The sequence below is a fragment of the Trifolium pratense genome, linkage group LG5 (assembly GCF_020283565.1).
Source record: "Trifolium pratense cultivar HEN17-A07 linkage group LG5, ARS_RC_1.1, whole genome shotgun sequence".
Lineage (NCBI taxonomy): Eukaryota > Viridiplantae > Streptophyta > Magnoliopsida > Fabales > Fabaceae > Trifolium > Trifolium pratense.
The window spans coordinates 43,198,235-43,214,736 of NC_060063.1; the positions used below are offsets into that span (position 1 = coordinate 43,198,235).

The 16,502-nt window shown below is 32.5% G+C and overlaps 1 protein-coding gene across 1 annotated transcript; it reads right to left on the bottom strand.

Moving 5' to 3' along the window:
- Positions 1–9,234: 9,234 nt before the first annotated feature.
- LOC123886736 (bidirectional sugar transporter SWEET5-like) lies at positions 9,235–11,452 on the bottom strand. Its single transcript, XM_045936028.1, has 6 exons — positions 11,413–11,452; positions 11,038–11,074; positions 10,224–10,440; positions 9,843–10,013; positions 9,595–9,735; positions 9,235–9,369 (listed from the first exon to the last, which is right to left on the bottom strand). Exons 1-6 carry the CDS (start codon positions 11,450–11,452, stop codon positions 9,235–9,237), a joined length of 741 nt encoding a protein of 246 aa, XP_045791984.1.
- Positions 11,453–16,502: the final 5,050 nt, after the last annotated feature.

Below are 16,502 nucleotides of genomic sequence, written 5' to 3' on the forward strand. Positions count from 1 at the left end.
TAAAATAATTAAATAACGAATACTAATTTTTGGGTCGTTACAACTCTACCCCCCTTAAAAGATTTTCGCCCTCGAAAATTACCCGACTAAAACACAACTCCGGATAAATTCCCTCATCCGATTTTCTAATTCCCAACTTGCATTCAATCCAACGGGTTTTCTAGTCATAATACCTTAGCCGATACGGTCTCTTACACAAACTCCGATTCAAATTCACACTTCTTCCGGATTCGTACCAACAAAACATACAAACTCCAAACCAAACCAAGTTTGACAAAATCAGTCAATCCCAATCGACACAATCTCGTCTACTCATCAACAATAGATCAAGGACAGCTAATCCCTTGATTTGTCGATAGATAGTCAACAATCGTGATGATGGCATAAACCATTCTCATCAAACTACTTAAAACTTTCTCTTAACATCTTACGGTACTCGCAGCACCACTCCAAAACAAAACCACTTAACCCAAAATACTCCGAAAGACCCTTCCGTTGCACACTTCACAACTTTTCAAATTCCATAAGTTCTTAACTGCGTCGAATCTCACTCCAACCATTCATTCGGTAGCACAACTCCTACGCTCATCTGCTGTCTAACTTCTCAAATTTCTTAACACATGCCAAAAATATACTATCCAACCGTCAAATTCTTTTTCCTTGCAATTCCCCAAATCATTGCGTCGAACATTCAACATAACTGTTTTATTTTCCAAATAATCTCTTATCCAATTTCTGACTTCCTTAACATGACCTTCCCGATATCATTTCCTGTCGAAATATTCTTATCCAAAATATTACCTTAAGTCACTCGTCGACTCACTATCATCCCACCGTTCACGACGAAAATATCCATAATCATTTATTTCCTTCCCACATGGTATTACTATACTATTCCCATAGATACGATGTGTCCGACATCTCTAATCTCCACCGACTTTTCCATTTCATAGTTAACTTTTTCCAATTGCTACAAAACATCATTTGACACTTACTTTGAGCATTGCTTCCAAATTCTTAATACACATTTTCCAAACACAACAATCACTTATGTGTGAGATAGTCCTTTCCGCAAATTCTTACTTGACATAAGTCACTTTCTTACGTCTCTCTAATACTCGTGCTTGACACGTTTCCAAAGGCTAACTTTCTTATCCCCAAACATCCAAAGGTAACACTTCGCACTTAGTTTCTCAAATCTTTCCAAGAAATGACCACTCGGTTCAAACATACTCAACCTTTATAAATCCTTCCTAGGCTCTTCTTGATCACCTAGTAATTCTGTATTTAAATCTCAGCTACTATCAAAAGTTGATTTCCAAACAACCATGATCTCCGTCTTGTTGATTCCAACACAACTCTCATCAGATTCCTCTGAAAACTTTTCATCAACAAAGCTTCCATCTTTATCACTCTTCCTCCTCTTTGAGGATGAACTATCAAGTGAAAGACAACCAAACAATGGAACATTCTTGCTACGAGTTCCTCTAGAAACACCACCAGTCCCACTTATTGTAATCGGGTTTTCTTACCCTCGACGCACACGTCTTCTCCGTTTCCCAGCAACGGTGTTCACTTAACATTCAATCTGCTCCATCGTTCCCCAATGGCCACATTCTCCCTACGGCTAAACAACTTCATTCCGACTCACTCCGAAATGATCATCTGATACTTCCTCCAAAATATTCTCCAAATAAGAATTCCACTTCGAACAATGCTACTCAATCTTAAACAATCCACTTCAAGAACATCTCTATTCGTCCTTACTTCTCGCGTTCGAAACATCTTGGAGAGACAAAATCTTCTCCCCCACTTATCTCAAACCCACCTTTACACTTCCACTAGAACATCCGGTGTAAGCACCTAACCGTCCTATCGATTCCAAATATATTCCTCTCAAGAGAAATCTAATACCGACAGCATTCACATGCATGTCGTATGCAAAGGGTAAACATAAGGTAAGATATCTAAGCATCTACTCAAAACCCCGGTGCAGTCCTCTTGACATACACACCACTGCAAAATACATAAACACACTATTCCCGTCTATGCTAACGTAACAACCTACGTAACAACTAGCATACATAATTACTACCACATGTCTATACATATATTTATAACTAAACTATATGTAAGACAATGAAACATCCATGTACACAAGACATCGAGTCAAGTACATGCATTACATTTCGTTTGTCCGCATACTTACAACATCTACTCAAACATGTATAAAACATAGCATGTTCTCAAACAAGTTCTCATCATGAGAATACATTCACATAGTTCAATTAAAGAACCACACTAAGTACTAGTAATCAATCTACCACATGTTATAAACAAACATATAACAACACACATTAGGATCTACTTACATCCTACTCCTTTCTCACTCTAGTGAAAAATTCATTTTCACTTACTCAAAAGAAAATAATCTTATATTTTCAACAAAATCTTCATCACATGCAGTTTTACATCATGCTGGATCATCAACTGTTAGCAATAAGCATCTACAAACCAAAAGTTCAAACCACACAAATTTTTAAAACTTAAGCATAAAAATACTCAACCACTACTTGACTTGATAACTTATAACAATGATAAGTATCAATCGCATCAAGTACACACAACAAGAAAAGACAGACACAACTGGCACACACGCTCACTCGATCTGACTGCACAGACCGGCTCTGATTGACACGTAACCTCACAGTCCGAAGACGACCTGCTCTGATACCACTTTGTAACACCCAAACCCGTTATTTAATTAACTCTGCCTTTATAAAATCTTTTTCGAAAATACGCAGCGGAAAAATTGAAAAATCTGATTTATAAAGCGCTGGTTTGAATATCACAAACTTCATTCAAAGATAATACTTATACATTTATCTAGTAGAATATTCGAATGAACTAAAAACAAAACCTCGCATCGAACGATACGTTATTAGTTATACAAAACGGATACTTTTCAAATGAAAGCTTAAGACCAACAGAGTATACTAAGAGGACTACATGCATATACATATAAAAACCCCTTTTTCCCGTGTCTCAATCAGAGCAGAGCTTCACCATTGCACTCGGACGAGGCTAACACATTACCTGTCAACCTGGACCCCCAAAGGTCCAGCAATTAACACAAAGCAGAGAGTTAGAAAACATAAACATAAATATAAGTGTGAGTAGTATACTACACACTTCACACGCTATCATACATTTCTAACTCACGCACATACATCGTCGAATACGACTACCAATTAATCATTCATTTACAAACACACCAATCATATAGTTTCACGTCTTCTCGGACACTACCAAAGTGTACATTTTATAGTCATGACGGACTCTACACTTGTTCATTTTATAGTCATGACGGACTCTACACTTGTTCATTTTATAGTCATGACGGACTCTACTCATATGCCAAGACATGGCAACAATCACAGTATTAAACAATTAGTAAATACCAAAGCTTAACACATACGGAAAACACATTACAATCCAATCAGATAATGTCACATAACAATTATCAAATACATGTGCATTTACCCTAATGCATCTAATGCCAATTATCCAATGTCATGTCATCCCTAGACACGACTAATGCATGTGGTACCATTTCCACGTTGTTCAGATTTCAGTCATGACGGACTGTTCAGATTATAGTCATGTACGGACTGTTCAGATTATAGTCATGCACGGACTCTACATCTGCAGTTTTACATCATGCAGGATAAGCGTCTCACCAATGGTGGACCAAACCAGTTTTACATCATGTTGGATGCTGCTATTCACCCCATTTAAGATGAACCCAGTTTTACATCTTGTTGGATGCTGCTATTCACCCCATTTAAGATGAACCCAGTTTTACATCTTGTTGGATGCGTCGGAACTTACCGAACCACCTTATCTCCCTTGGATAAGCTCAATAACAGTTTTATATCATGTAGGATATGGTTATCATCAACCATCTCTCCCATAAAGAGGAGTCACACAGTTTTATATCATGTTTGGATATGGGCTCCAGATCTCGGATAACATAATCCCATCTTCGGCCACTTTTCATAAACATAGTCCATTTTCATCAATTATTGGAATTCACATGATTCCCATAACACAATTATTCATGAATGCATGATTACTTTTAAACACATCAAATACATGACGCTATCTAGCTCGAAGCTATTCATTCACTGATGCGGAAACACAATTCCAACATCTAACACATTAGGATAACACAATATCCTATCACTCAAATCATAATTATTCACATGATAATTATCTGCATAACCATTTTTATACACATAAAGTTTCATTTACACTTATGTCATAAAACACACATCATTTCCTTAACATTGCAAATTAATGCTAAAACATAAACATAGTCACTTGAACTACAAGTCATTGCATACGCGTGCGAATCATATAACGATTAACAATAAGCATTAACAACATCAACATGTATCAACAAACATGTAAGGATACCCTTAAACCATGTTACAAGTGCCTAATTGCACTTAAAACAATTATCAAAAAGTTGCTGTCACAGTGCTGTTCGCTAAGCGAATCCGTAGCGAACCCGTAGCGAATTCGTAGCGAACCCGTAGCGAACCCGTAGCGAACTACATCAGAGGGTTGCAGGTACATGGCGAACAGGTAGCGAGCTTATTCGCTAAGCGAAGCCGTAGCGAACAGGTAGCGAACTTATTCGCTAAGCGAAGCCGTAGCGAACCCGTAGCGAACTACACCAGAAATATCTGTTCTTGAGTTTCTAAGGCGGTTTAACCTTGAATCCACTCAAAAATCCATCTAGACATGTTATAAATTCTTATAAACAGCTAATTCAAGCATATATGGTATCAAGGAACATTAATCATCCCTTCCAAACATCCAAATACATCAAACAATCAAAATCATGCCAATTTCTTGCAAAATAAGCAAAGTTGCATAAACATGCAAATCATTGATCAAACATCTACATATTCCCATTTTCAACTCCCCAAAGTTGTTTACCTCATCTACCATGAGTTCACTACACATGTTAGGATCAAAAGAATCCATTTTCCATTAAGAAAATCACCCACAAAACCCACAAGAAAATAGAGTGGAAAGAGTTTGGGAATGGAGGAATCGACATCCTCCCCTCTTCCGAATCACTCACGAATATGTAATCTAACTCTCGTACCTTAGCTCGACGAATCCACAAGCTTGCTCTTCTCTTTCTCTCCCACGAGCTCTCCCTCTCCCTCATGAGCTCCTCCTCTTGCTCTTTCTCAAGAATTGCAACTTATGAGACTATTCATTGGTTTGACTTGCTACTTATAGCTCTCTCTATTCTCATGGATCAAAGCCCACTTGGCTTAGGCCCAATGCCTATTCCACGCCCAAAGGCCCAAACAACATAACTTCTCGCTCATTAACTTACGTTCTCGCTAAATGATTATTCGCCGCTTAATAATTTAATTATAAATCACGCCCTCGCATAATAAAATAATTAAATAACGAATACTAATTTTTGGGTCGTTACAGACATTAAATTTGACCAAGGTAGAACCCAAAGGGATACATCGATATAAAATAGAATAAAATTATTAATGATTTGATGAACATATTGAATTGACACTTGTTGATGAGGATGAGATTTTATTCTTTTTGTGTTCCTTACCTAGATTCTCGAGTACTTTAAGAATGATCATCTTTATGAAAAGGAAAACACTATTACGTACTTTAAAGAAGATTAAAAAGTCTCGTTTCAAACTAAGGAGCTAACTAAGCTCAAATATTTGAAGGTCAGCGTTGTAACAAGTTGAAGTGCTTCAATTGTCAAAAGACTAGTTACTTTAAAAAAATTAGTATTATTTTTGTTTAAGAGTAAATCATCACTCTATTTTTTAATCCTTAAAAATGATGTGGTATCACTTTGATTGTAACAAAAATTAAATCTCAGAAATTGGCTAAGGTTTGTCACCTATGATGATGTTTAACTCTTTCCTTCATTTTAATCTCAAATTCAAAAGGAAAAAGGTTTTAAAAATGTCCACCGTTTAAAAAGTTTTAAGCAAAATTTTTGGCTCCCCTAAACTACATGAAAGTTTTTTGCCAGAATATGTTCAAATCTATAAAATACCAAAATAATATTTTGCCTACCAAATATAAAATGAAACAATATATTGTTCAATGCCTTTGAAATTTATCACATATATTTTTAGTCAAGTATTTGTTAAACCAAAAGTGGTTTAAGGACAATTACTTTGAAGTTTTGATGATAATAATGTATAAGAAATTAAAACAATTGGAAATCTAATTTATGTTCAAGTGTGCAAGACCTAATAAAAATATGCTACTACTGATGATAGATGTATGCATCTGAAGAACATATTGAATGCACTTTGAAAACATACCCTGAAGGTCTAGTCAACTCTGGTGACCAACAAAGAACTCTGAAGGTCTAGTCAACTCCAGCTTTCAACAAAGTTCTCAAGATTAGTGGCCTCTTCTTCTTACTCCAAAACATTTCAAATGTCCTACATTACATTCATATATGTTTACATTATTAATTGAGCACGATGGAATTGGAGAAGAATAAAAAAGAAGTGGAAAGCTTGATAAACTCCCGATCACATATTAGAATGTTAATTAGGAAAGATTGGAATCATATTTTTTATGTATATTACCATATTTGACACCTACAGCTTTGACCGAGGATACTCCAAGATATTCCTTAATTAGGTTTCAATCATTTGAGTAAAGTATGAAACTTATCATCAATCGGTTTGAAACTTATCTAGTTTTCTCTTAAAAGTGTGTCTTGTGTGGATAAAACGTGTATATTCTCACTCACAAATTCAGAGTTTGTTTGCAGGAATCCACATTTATTGGATATAGTGGAATAATCTCATGACAATCTTAACAAAAAAATATTGTAGTAAATAGGAGCAAATCCATATATTAATGTATTAATTGAAAAAATTAAAATGATTTAAGAGAAAATCTACACCGTTGATATCTATTTTGCCACGTGTTAGAGAGAGAAAGAATGCTTAAATTGTATTTTTTACAGTGTTGTATCTTAACTTTTAAATAACTTTGATTTTTAGACAAATAAAAAATTTAAAGAATCATTGATCAAATTAGAATTTAAGTTTATATTCTTGAACTCAGTCATAACTGAGATTCCTGAAATCATGGCCACGTTTTTGATGTGCTGGCCCTGATTCTCTCCCACTTCTTGCTCCACATCAGTTGCATTCTTTCTCTATAAATACACATCAGTTCTCACAATTTCTTTTACGTTAAAAACTGCAACTCTCTCTTCTCTCTCACTCAATATTCTTACTTCTAAAATTATTTCCTTGTTGTTTCAGAGAAAGTGGTTTACCACTTCGAATTGATATTTGCATATCAATCTAGACTAGTTCGTAGTAACCATCGGAGGTGTTTTTCTGGCCGTTTTCTACAGTGCAGTAGTTAACGGTATTTCGCTTGAATTGGCTGTTTTATCCTGGGGACTTCACGGTTGATAGTCTACCTTGCACAATTTGGGTAGTGCCGTGAAACGTCTTAAAGAGAGCGTATCGAACCGCGACTCGGCCGATAAATTCACAGTTGCTACTATTTTCAAAACGATTTTTAAAAACCGAAAATTAACAATTTTAAGACGTTTCAAACTATCATGGCAACTGAAGAAGTTATCGGTAATTCTGCTGTTGGTAATACTGAGAAACCGTTTATTTTTGAAGGTCTTCATTTCAAACGTTGGCAACAAAAAATGTTTTTCTTTCTAACTTTGAAAAAATGTGCCTACGTTCTGAAAGAGCCTATTCCTGTTGTTCCTGAAATCCCTGCTGCTTCTGGTTCAGGAACAAAGGAACAAACGGTTACCAACGGTGAAAAATCTGTGTCTGGTGAAAAAGATAGTGACACAGACCAGATAAGAGCCCAGGCTTTGCAAGCTGAAAAGGAAAAACAAATTTGGATCAGTCATGATTATGTTTGCAAAAACTACATCATTAATGGACTGGAAGATGACCTGTATGATTACTATAGAACATACAGTACTGCTCGTGATGTTTGGGAAGCATTGTCAAAGAAATATGATACTGAAGAGGCTGGTGTGAAAAAATATGTTGTGAGTCGGTACCTGAAGTACCAGATGATGGATGAAAGGTCTGTAGAGGTGCAGTCTCATGAACTCCAGAAAATAGCTCATGAGATAATAGCAGAAGGTATGCCTTTAGATGAACAATTTCAGATTGCTGTGATAATAGACAAGCTGCCCCCTGGGTTGGAAAGATTTTAAAAATCAGCTTCGTCATAAAACAAAAGAATTTTCCATCGAGAGTCTGATTACTCGTCTACGCATTGAAGAAGAGGCTCGAAAACAAGATCAGAAAGAAGAAGAAAAAAATTCTCGTTGTCTCCAACAACAAAAAGAAATTCGGTGCGGCTCTGAAGCCTACGGGCAAACCTCTTAAGAATCAGAACCGCAATCAAAACCGGATTAAGAATGGGAACCCATCTAGGGCCCCATCTGTAAGGCAGCAACAGCCTCCACCTCCTCCTGTGAATGAATCTGGTGAATTCCTCTGTTTCAATTGCTGGAAACCAGGTCATGTAGCAAGAAAATGTAGAGGCAAGAAAAGGCCTAGACCAGCTGCTTTAAATGCTCAGGTAAATGCTACTGATGAAGCATATACTGCTATGATCACCGAAATTAATATGGTCGGTGTAACTGATGGATGGTGGATAGATACTGGCGCCACTCGCCATGTCTGTTATGAACGTGCTATGTTTAAAACATACACGAATGCTGAAAACAAGAAAGTGCAGATGGGCAATGCCCACACTTCTGATGTTGCTGGTGATATGATATCCATGTGTTTATTTGTTTCAGGTTGAAGGATTAGTTCTATATAGTGAAGATTCAATCAATGTCGACTTTGGTGTTATCAACGCTACGGATTCGGAGGCATGAACATTCCGGACACTTCAATAATATCATATTTAAATTTGTAGGCTATGCAATTTGTCGTTTTATGCTATTAACATGTATATTGTGAGTTTGTTCACAGATTTATCTTTTTTGTTTTTAGCGACTTTGAATTTGTATTGCATCGTATTATCAATTTGAATGAATGAATATCTTTATTTTGAGTAAAAAAAACTTCATAAACAATGGAATTATGGTTAATCATCTACAAATCCGATGGAGCTGGAAAAACAATATAAACAAGTGCCTGATCATACTGACACCACAGCTAGATTTAGAACATGCTCAGCATCATCATCATCAACATTATTTTCTCCCATGCACCAATAATAAGCATATAGTATGAGTTGAACAAGTCCAGATATTGCTCCAATACTGGTGCTAATCTGCAAAAATATGCAAAGATACATCCATTAATTAACAATAGGATAGTTAAACTCAAAAATCTTTAGTATATCCAACTAATCTACAATTATTAACTCACAATTTTATTGAAATCTATATTTAAGATTATATATATATATATATATATATATATATAAACCATTTACTCACTAAATCTAAAAAATGATTTGTTTTTTATAATAAGAACCGAAGAGAGAAATAATTACCATGACATAAATGCCGAAAGCGTGGGTGAGAGCGAAGGGGGTGATGAGAGCATTTATTGTCCAGACCAAACCATCAAGGAAGATGGCCAAAGAGAGGCAAAATGGCATATATTTCACACTCTTGGTTTTTCTAACCTTTGTCTGTTAATTATATGTAACAAAAAATTAAATTGATATTAGTAAAAAAAATTATAAAATGTAATTTTCATATTTAAATATAAATTAATGGGATAGAAGAAGTTACTTACCATAATGGTAAGAGGAGAGACATACATCAGTGCGTTGAAGATAGCACATAGAATACCAAGAATACCAACAACTGATGACCTTTTGGTAGTGTCATGTAGTGCCAACATTGTTATGACAACAATGACAGCAAAGAAAATAACCTCAATAAGAAGATAAAGAAGGAACTTCTTCTGAAATTAGGGAAAAATAGTAGGTATGAGTAGAAGATTTGGGATGATTATATAAGTCTTAAACATTCAACTATAGGTTTTGGTTTGGACTTTAAATTAATTAAATAATTAAAAATTATTAATTAATTAAAGTGACATTAATAGTTATTTTGTTATCATCCTAAATAATATTTAAACTATAATCATGGTGAAAGTATATTACATACATACCCTTCCTTTATTGTTGGCATAGACATAAAATATGGTAAGATAGACGAACTGAAACACAAAGCCAGCCCCATCTACGATAACAAAATAAATTCCGTGTGGTTGCACATAAGGCATTCCATAAAATACCCAAATAGCACAATTCAACAGAGTAACTAAGTATGGATCAGGCTTGAACTCCTCCACATCCTTCTTTTTTATAATTTTGTAGAAAGTTGGACTGCAATTCATACCAATTACCAATCAATATTAATGAGCACATTAGCATCATTTTTCAAATTAAAATAAACAATGCTAAAATAATATAAAATCTAAGTTTTGTGACACAAAAATTGAAAGCTATAATTTAATCTTGACTTCTTTAAGTGATACACACACTATGTATCTCTCTTGATTTTTACTCCCATGATTTTAAATAGCAGTAGAAGTTGCAATCGTGTTAACAATTTTGCAAATATTAAAGATTGTTGTCGTTGCGGTGTGAATTAATCACAAACATGCACAAATATTATTAAAATTATTTGTGCTATCAATGTATAATAATTTAATTTCTTATTGTTTCTTCCTAATTTCATAACTCTAATTCTTTTTGAACTTTTTTAAAGAATTTGTTTTTTGTAAAAACCAAATTAAACACTAATAAATTCGTATTATTGGTCGTAATGAAATTCATTACAAGTAGTGCAGTTGTTCACTCAATCAAAACAATCGGAGGCAAATTAAATGGTAACCCGCATACAACTAATATTATTTTGTCACGGCATTTTCATGCATACATAAAATAGAGTAAATAAATAGAGAGTGAGAGTTAAATTACGCTGGTGAGAAGAACAATACGAAGGAGATAACATTCCCTGCATTCAAAAATAAAGTGAAAATTATTTTCCATGCATGAATTGATTAACATAAAAAGTTCAAGTTTTTCTTCATACAAACTTTTTTTTGAAGAAATTTCATGCAAACTTAAAATTAAGTTCAAATTAATTTTATCCTTCATGCAAATGGATATTAACACAAAAGTTAAAATTAATTGAAACTGAAAAATTTGTGAAACTAATCGAATTAACACAAATCAAACACATGTTAATTAATGCAGTATAATACAAATCGAAACCAAACATAAAAATCAAATTCATAATTGACATATGATTTTGCGATTGAAAAGGAGAGAAGAAGAAGAACAACAACAAACCTATAGCGCCAACAGTGTTAATTAATGAAGCGCTTGTCATTTTCTCTGCAACAACAAATATATGCGAAGAAGAAGAAGAAGAAGAAGAAGAAGAAGAAGAAGAAGAAGAAGAAGAAGAAGAAGAGAAAGCGTGAGCAAAAGATGAAGAAGAAATGAAACAAGTGACCGTTATATAGGCTTTTTTTTTATAATTATTTCTTACAAATTTAGATGATTAGCTTAATTTGTTTGTTAAACAAAATGAACAACTTTATTTGTGAGTTTATTCTCTTTTTAGTTTTTTGAAAAATCCGGTATTGGAATTAATACTTATATGCGAATATGATCTGTGATGATTATATATATATATATATATATATATATATATATATATATATATATATATATATATATATATATATATATATATTTTTTTTTTGCAACAAGACAAGTGGGTAAAGGGCTCATTAGATTAATTTATATTATGACTTTATTTATAAGTATTTGGATTTAATTCATATACGCTGTGTAAATATATTTTACATATACATTCAATTAAATTATAGCTTATAAATATTCGAGATTATAATTTAAAAACAAATTTATAAAAGTATCACTATAATATAATTTTATGAAATACATGCATAAAAAAGTTTTAAAAGAGAACGGTGAAGTCATTGGCACATAGGTTATGCTTGAAGCAGCAACTATACACATTTAGAACGGTGAAATTCAACAAAATTATTAAAGATTTTTTTAGTCAAAAGAAAAATTAAATAAATTAAAAGAGAAAGTTACAAAGACCGGGGGACATTAAATCTGACCAAGGTAGAACCCAAAGGGATACATCGATATAAAATAGAATAAAATTATTAATGATTTGATGAACATATTGAATTGACACTTGTTGATGAGGATGAGATTTTATTCTTTTTGTGTTCCTTACCTAGATTCTCGAGTACTTTAAGAATGATCATCTTTATGAAAAGGAAAACACTATTACGTACTTTAAAGAAGATTAAAAAGTCGTTTCAAACTAAGGAGCTAACTAAGCTCAAATATTTGAAGGTCAGTGTTGTAACAAGTTGAAGTGCTTCAATTGTCAAAAGACTAGTTACTTTAAAAAAATTAGTATTATTTTTGTTTAAGAGTAAATCATCACTCTATTTTTTAATCCTTAAAAATGATGTGGTATCACTTTGATTGTAACAAAAATTAAATCTCAGAAATTGGCTAAGGTTTGTCACCTATGATGATGTTTAACTCTTTCCTTCATTTTAATCTCAAATTCAAAAGGAAAAATTTTAAAAATGTCCACCGTTTAAAAAGTTTTAAGCAAAATTTTTGGCTCCCCTAAACTACATGAAAGTTTTTTGCCGGAATATGTTCAAATCTATAAAATACCAAAATAATATTTTGCCTACCAAATATAAAACGAAACAATATATTGTTCAATGCCTTTGAAATTTATCACATATATTTTTAATCAAGTATTTGTTAAACCAAAAGTGGTTTAAGGACAATTACTCTGAAGTTTTGATGATAACAATGTATAAGAAATTAAAACAATTGAAAATCTAATTTATGTTCAAGTATGCAAAACCTAATAAAAATATGCTACTACTGATGATAGATGTATGCATCTGAAGAACATATTGAATGCACTTTGAAAACATACCCTGAAGGTCTAGTCAACTCTGGTGACCAACAAAGAACTCTGAAGGTCTAGTCAACTCCAGCTTTCAACAAAGTTCTCAAGATTAGTGGCCTCTTCTTCTTACTCCAAAACATTTCAAATGTCCTACATTACATTCATATATGTTTACATTATTAATTGAGCACGATGGAATTGGAGAAGAATAAAAAAGAAGTGGAAAGCTTGATAAACTCCCGATCACATATTAGAATGTTAATTAGGAAAGATTGGAATCATATTTTTTATGTATATTACCATATTTGACACCTACAGCTTTGACCGAGGATACTCCAAGATATTCCTTAATTAGGTTTCAATCATTTGAGTAAAGTATGAAACTTATCATCAATCGGTTTGAAACTTATCTAGTTTTCTCTTAAAAGTGTGTCTTGTGTGGATAAAACGTGTATATTCTCACTCACAAATTCAGAGTTTGTTTGCAGGAATCCACATTTATTGGATATAGTGGAATAATCTCATGACAATCTTAACAAAAAAATATTGTAGTAAATAGGAGCAAATCTATATATTAATGTATTAATTGAAAAAATTAAAATGATTTAAGAGCAAATCTACACCGTTGATATCTATTTTGCCACGTGTTAGAGAGAGAAAGAATGCTTAATTGTATTTTTTACAGTGTTGTATCTTAACTTTTAAATAACTTTGATTTTTAGACAAATAAAAAATTTAAAGAATCATTGATCAAATTAGAATTTAAGTTTATATTCTTGAATTGGAGTGTTGTAATAGTATTTTAGATACATGTGTAAAAGGAGAATGTTTGAAACTAGTTTATGTATTTTGTGACAATACATGGATAATGTTACGGGTGTTTATGGGTGCGGGTCAATCCGTGAAGTCGCCGACCCAATCCAACCCAACTCATTATTTACTCGAATTCGTTCATTTGGGGGTAGAATTCGGTCCAACCCGCCATATCCACAAGCAATCGGTTTGGGTATTGGATTTGAATTTTTGAACCCGTGTACCCAACCCGGTCATGAAAATGATGTGTTTTTTGAAAATTTACTACTCTTGTTTAGTTTATTAAGTGTTATGATTAATGATGAATTTTTATTTGAACTTAAATGAGACTGTTTTATTCAATTTAAGTGTTAGAAATGCGTCACAATTATGTTAATTTGTATTATAGATTTTTTTTAGAAGATTTTAAAAAATGTATTTTTTTCTATATAAAAATTATTTTTAATATTCTGAGCAACCCACGAACCCAATCCAATCCGTTAATACCGGGTTGGTTCGGTTCAGATTTGATAGTGTAAGTGCGAATTTGATGATGAACGCAACCCATTGAATATTAAACGGGTTGGGTAACGGATTAGGCCAAATCCGACCCAACCCAACCCGCGTACACCTAAATAATGTTGGTTTTCAGTTTTCATTAGACAACTATCGAGTCACTATTAGAATTCTATTAATAAAATGTATTTTAGATGAATTTTTGTTTTTAATTATATTTTGGATTATTTTGAAACTTTTTTAAATTAATTCTCAAATGTTTGAAAATATCAAAAGTTCAAATAAATTAATGAATGAAAACAAATCTAATTCAAATGTTTGAAAATTGAAAATACCAAAAGTTCAAACAAATTAATTTGGTAGTCTTGTTAGTTGTCACTAATCTTGTTCAATAAATTTTTTAATTTACCTATTTGATATTTTTGTCAAAATCTAACCATTGAATCTTGTGTATGCTATCTAATAGTGAACTACCAATACATAATTTTTTTTTCTTTTCTTCTTCTTCTTCGTGCTTTTTTTTTCTTCTTCATCTTTATAGACCGTCATTATCTTCATAAAAAAACTAAAAAAATTAAAATTAAAAGTTCAGGAATTTTCCTTCCTTAAACAAAACCCAAAATATTCATAAAATCAAAACTCTGAAAATCTAGAAATGAAAGAAAATTTAAAGGTCAAAATCGAACAATTATACATAAAATTTTAAAGACCAAAACCTGTATTTAAAATTTTAAGTGTCAGGAATGATTAGGTTTTTTCTCATATGGCAACATAATTGCAATATCAAAACATATATCCACATGCCAACTTTTATTTAGTTGTTTTCCATCTGAATTTGTTTTATTCTCTTTCAATTCAATGGTGTTGGAACGTTGAAACTTCTACCTACCAAACCGTTTTCCATTTTTCACTTGCATTGCTAAGAGCCTAAGACTCTGTGGAAATTTCAAACCAAAATGATCGATAGTCATTTCCACATGACCACATAATATATTGATTAAGTGTATATATGTAGAACATGGATTCGTATTTATTTTTTTCCTCTTCTTTAGCCCTACTAAAAATATAATATGGCAAATGCTAAATAGTGCCCCAGGGGCACTTGTTAAGGATTCAAATTTAGAAAGTTTTACTTGGAAATAGTGTAGTCAATACAACAAAAGTTTATATTTTGATGTTTTCCATGCACAACTTTTATTTTATTTCTTCTTTTTGTTCCTTAACTAGTGCCCCGGGGCACTGGTTAGCAAGACCCATATAATATAAATAACATGGTTTTGTTAACATTAATCCACAAGTTCGTCATCACCAAATTGCTACAGTTATTTTGACATATTCTAATGTTGTACGTCGCTCTCTCTTTTTCCTTTTTTTTCCTTTCCAAATGTTTGTACACTCACACTTGTATACTACTTGCGGAATTTCTTCTTTGTATACAAGATTTGGATGAATAAAGTACTTAATTAGCAATATATATCATATATTCAATTTAATTTGGCAAGATACGTAAGTACATAGCTATACTAGCTAAGCTAGGATAAATATATCGCGATTCTTTTAGTTATGAGATGGGTAGCAAAATTGCCACCACAAATAAGTTAGGTGGCAATTTGACTATTCATCTTATAAGATTGAGTCGTATACCTATCCAACTTGTGGAATGTGTCTTATTTTTACATTCATTAAATAATTATGAATTTAATCTATATATTATAAACTAAGTTTTCGATTATTTAATAAATCTATTTTTTTTATATTTAAAATCGGGAGTATAGATTTTTTTGTTTTTGGTAAGCTTATTTTTTATTTAGCGTTAAATAAATTTTTAGTCTATATATATATATATATATATATATATATATATATATATATATATATATATATATATATATATATATATATATATATATATAGGATTGATACTGAGCCGAGCCAACTCGAGCATAATTTGGAACTCAATTTGACAATTAACTCATTATACTTGTTTCGCGAATCAAATGAGCTGAAAATTATATTCGTTAATTATGAGTTAAACTCAAACTATATATAGTTCAACTTGTTAGTTTCATAAGTGACGGTCGGCTCTGCAAGTGCACAGAATCGCTACCAAGTAATAAAGTAGTAAGTTTATCGTTCTCCACAGGGATTGTGC

Coding starts and splice junctions, on each gene's coding strand:
- LOC123886736 (XM_045936028.1), bottom strand. CDS start 11,452: ATGACAAGCGCTTCATTAATTAACACTGTTGGCGCTATAG. Junction 11,075..11,412: donor TAACACTGTTGGCGCTATAG/GTTTGTTGTTGT, acceptor TTTTGAATGCAG/GGAATGTTATCTCCTTCGTA. Junction 10,014..10,223: donor ATGCCAACAATAAAGGAAGG/GTATGTATGTAA, acceptor CCCTAATTTCAG/AAGAAGTTCCTTCTTTATCT.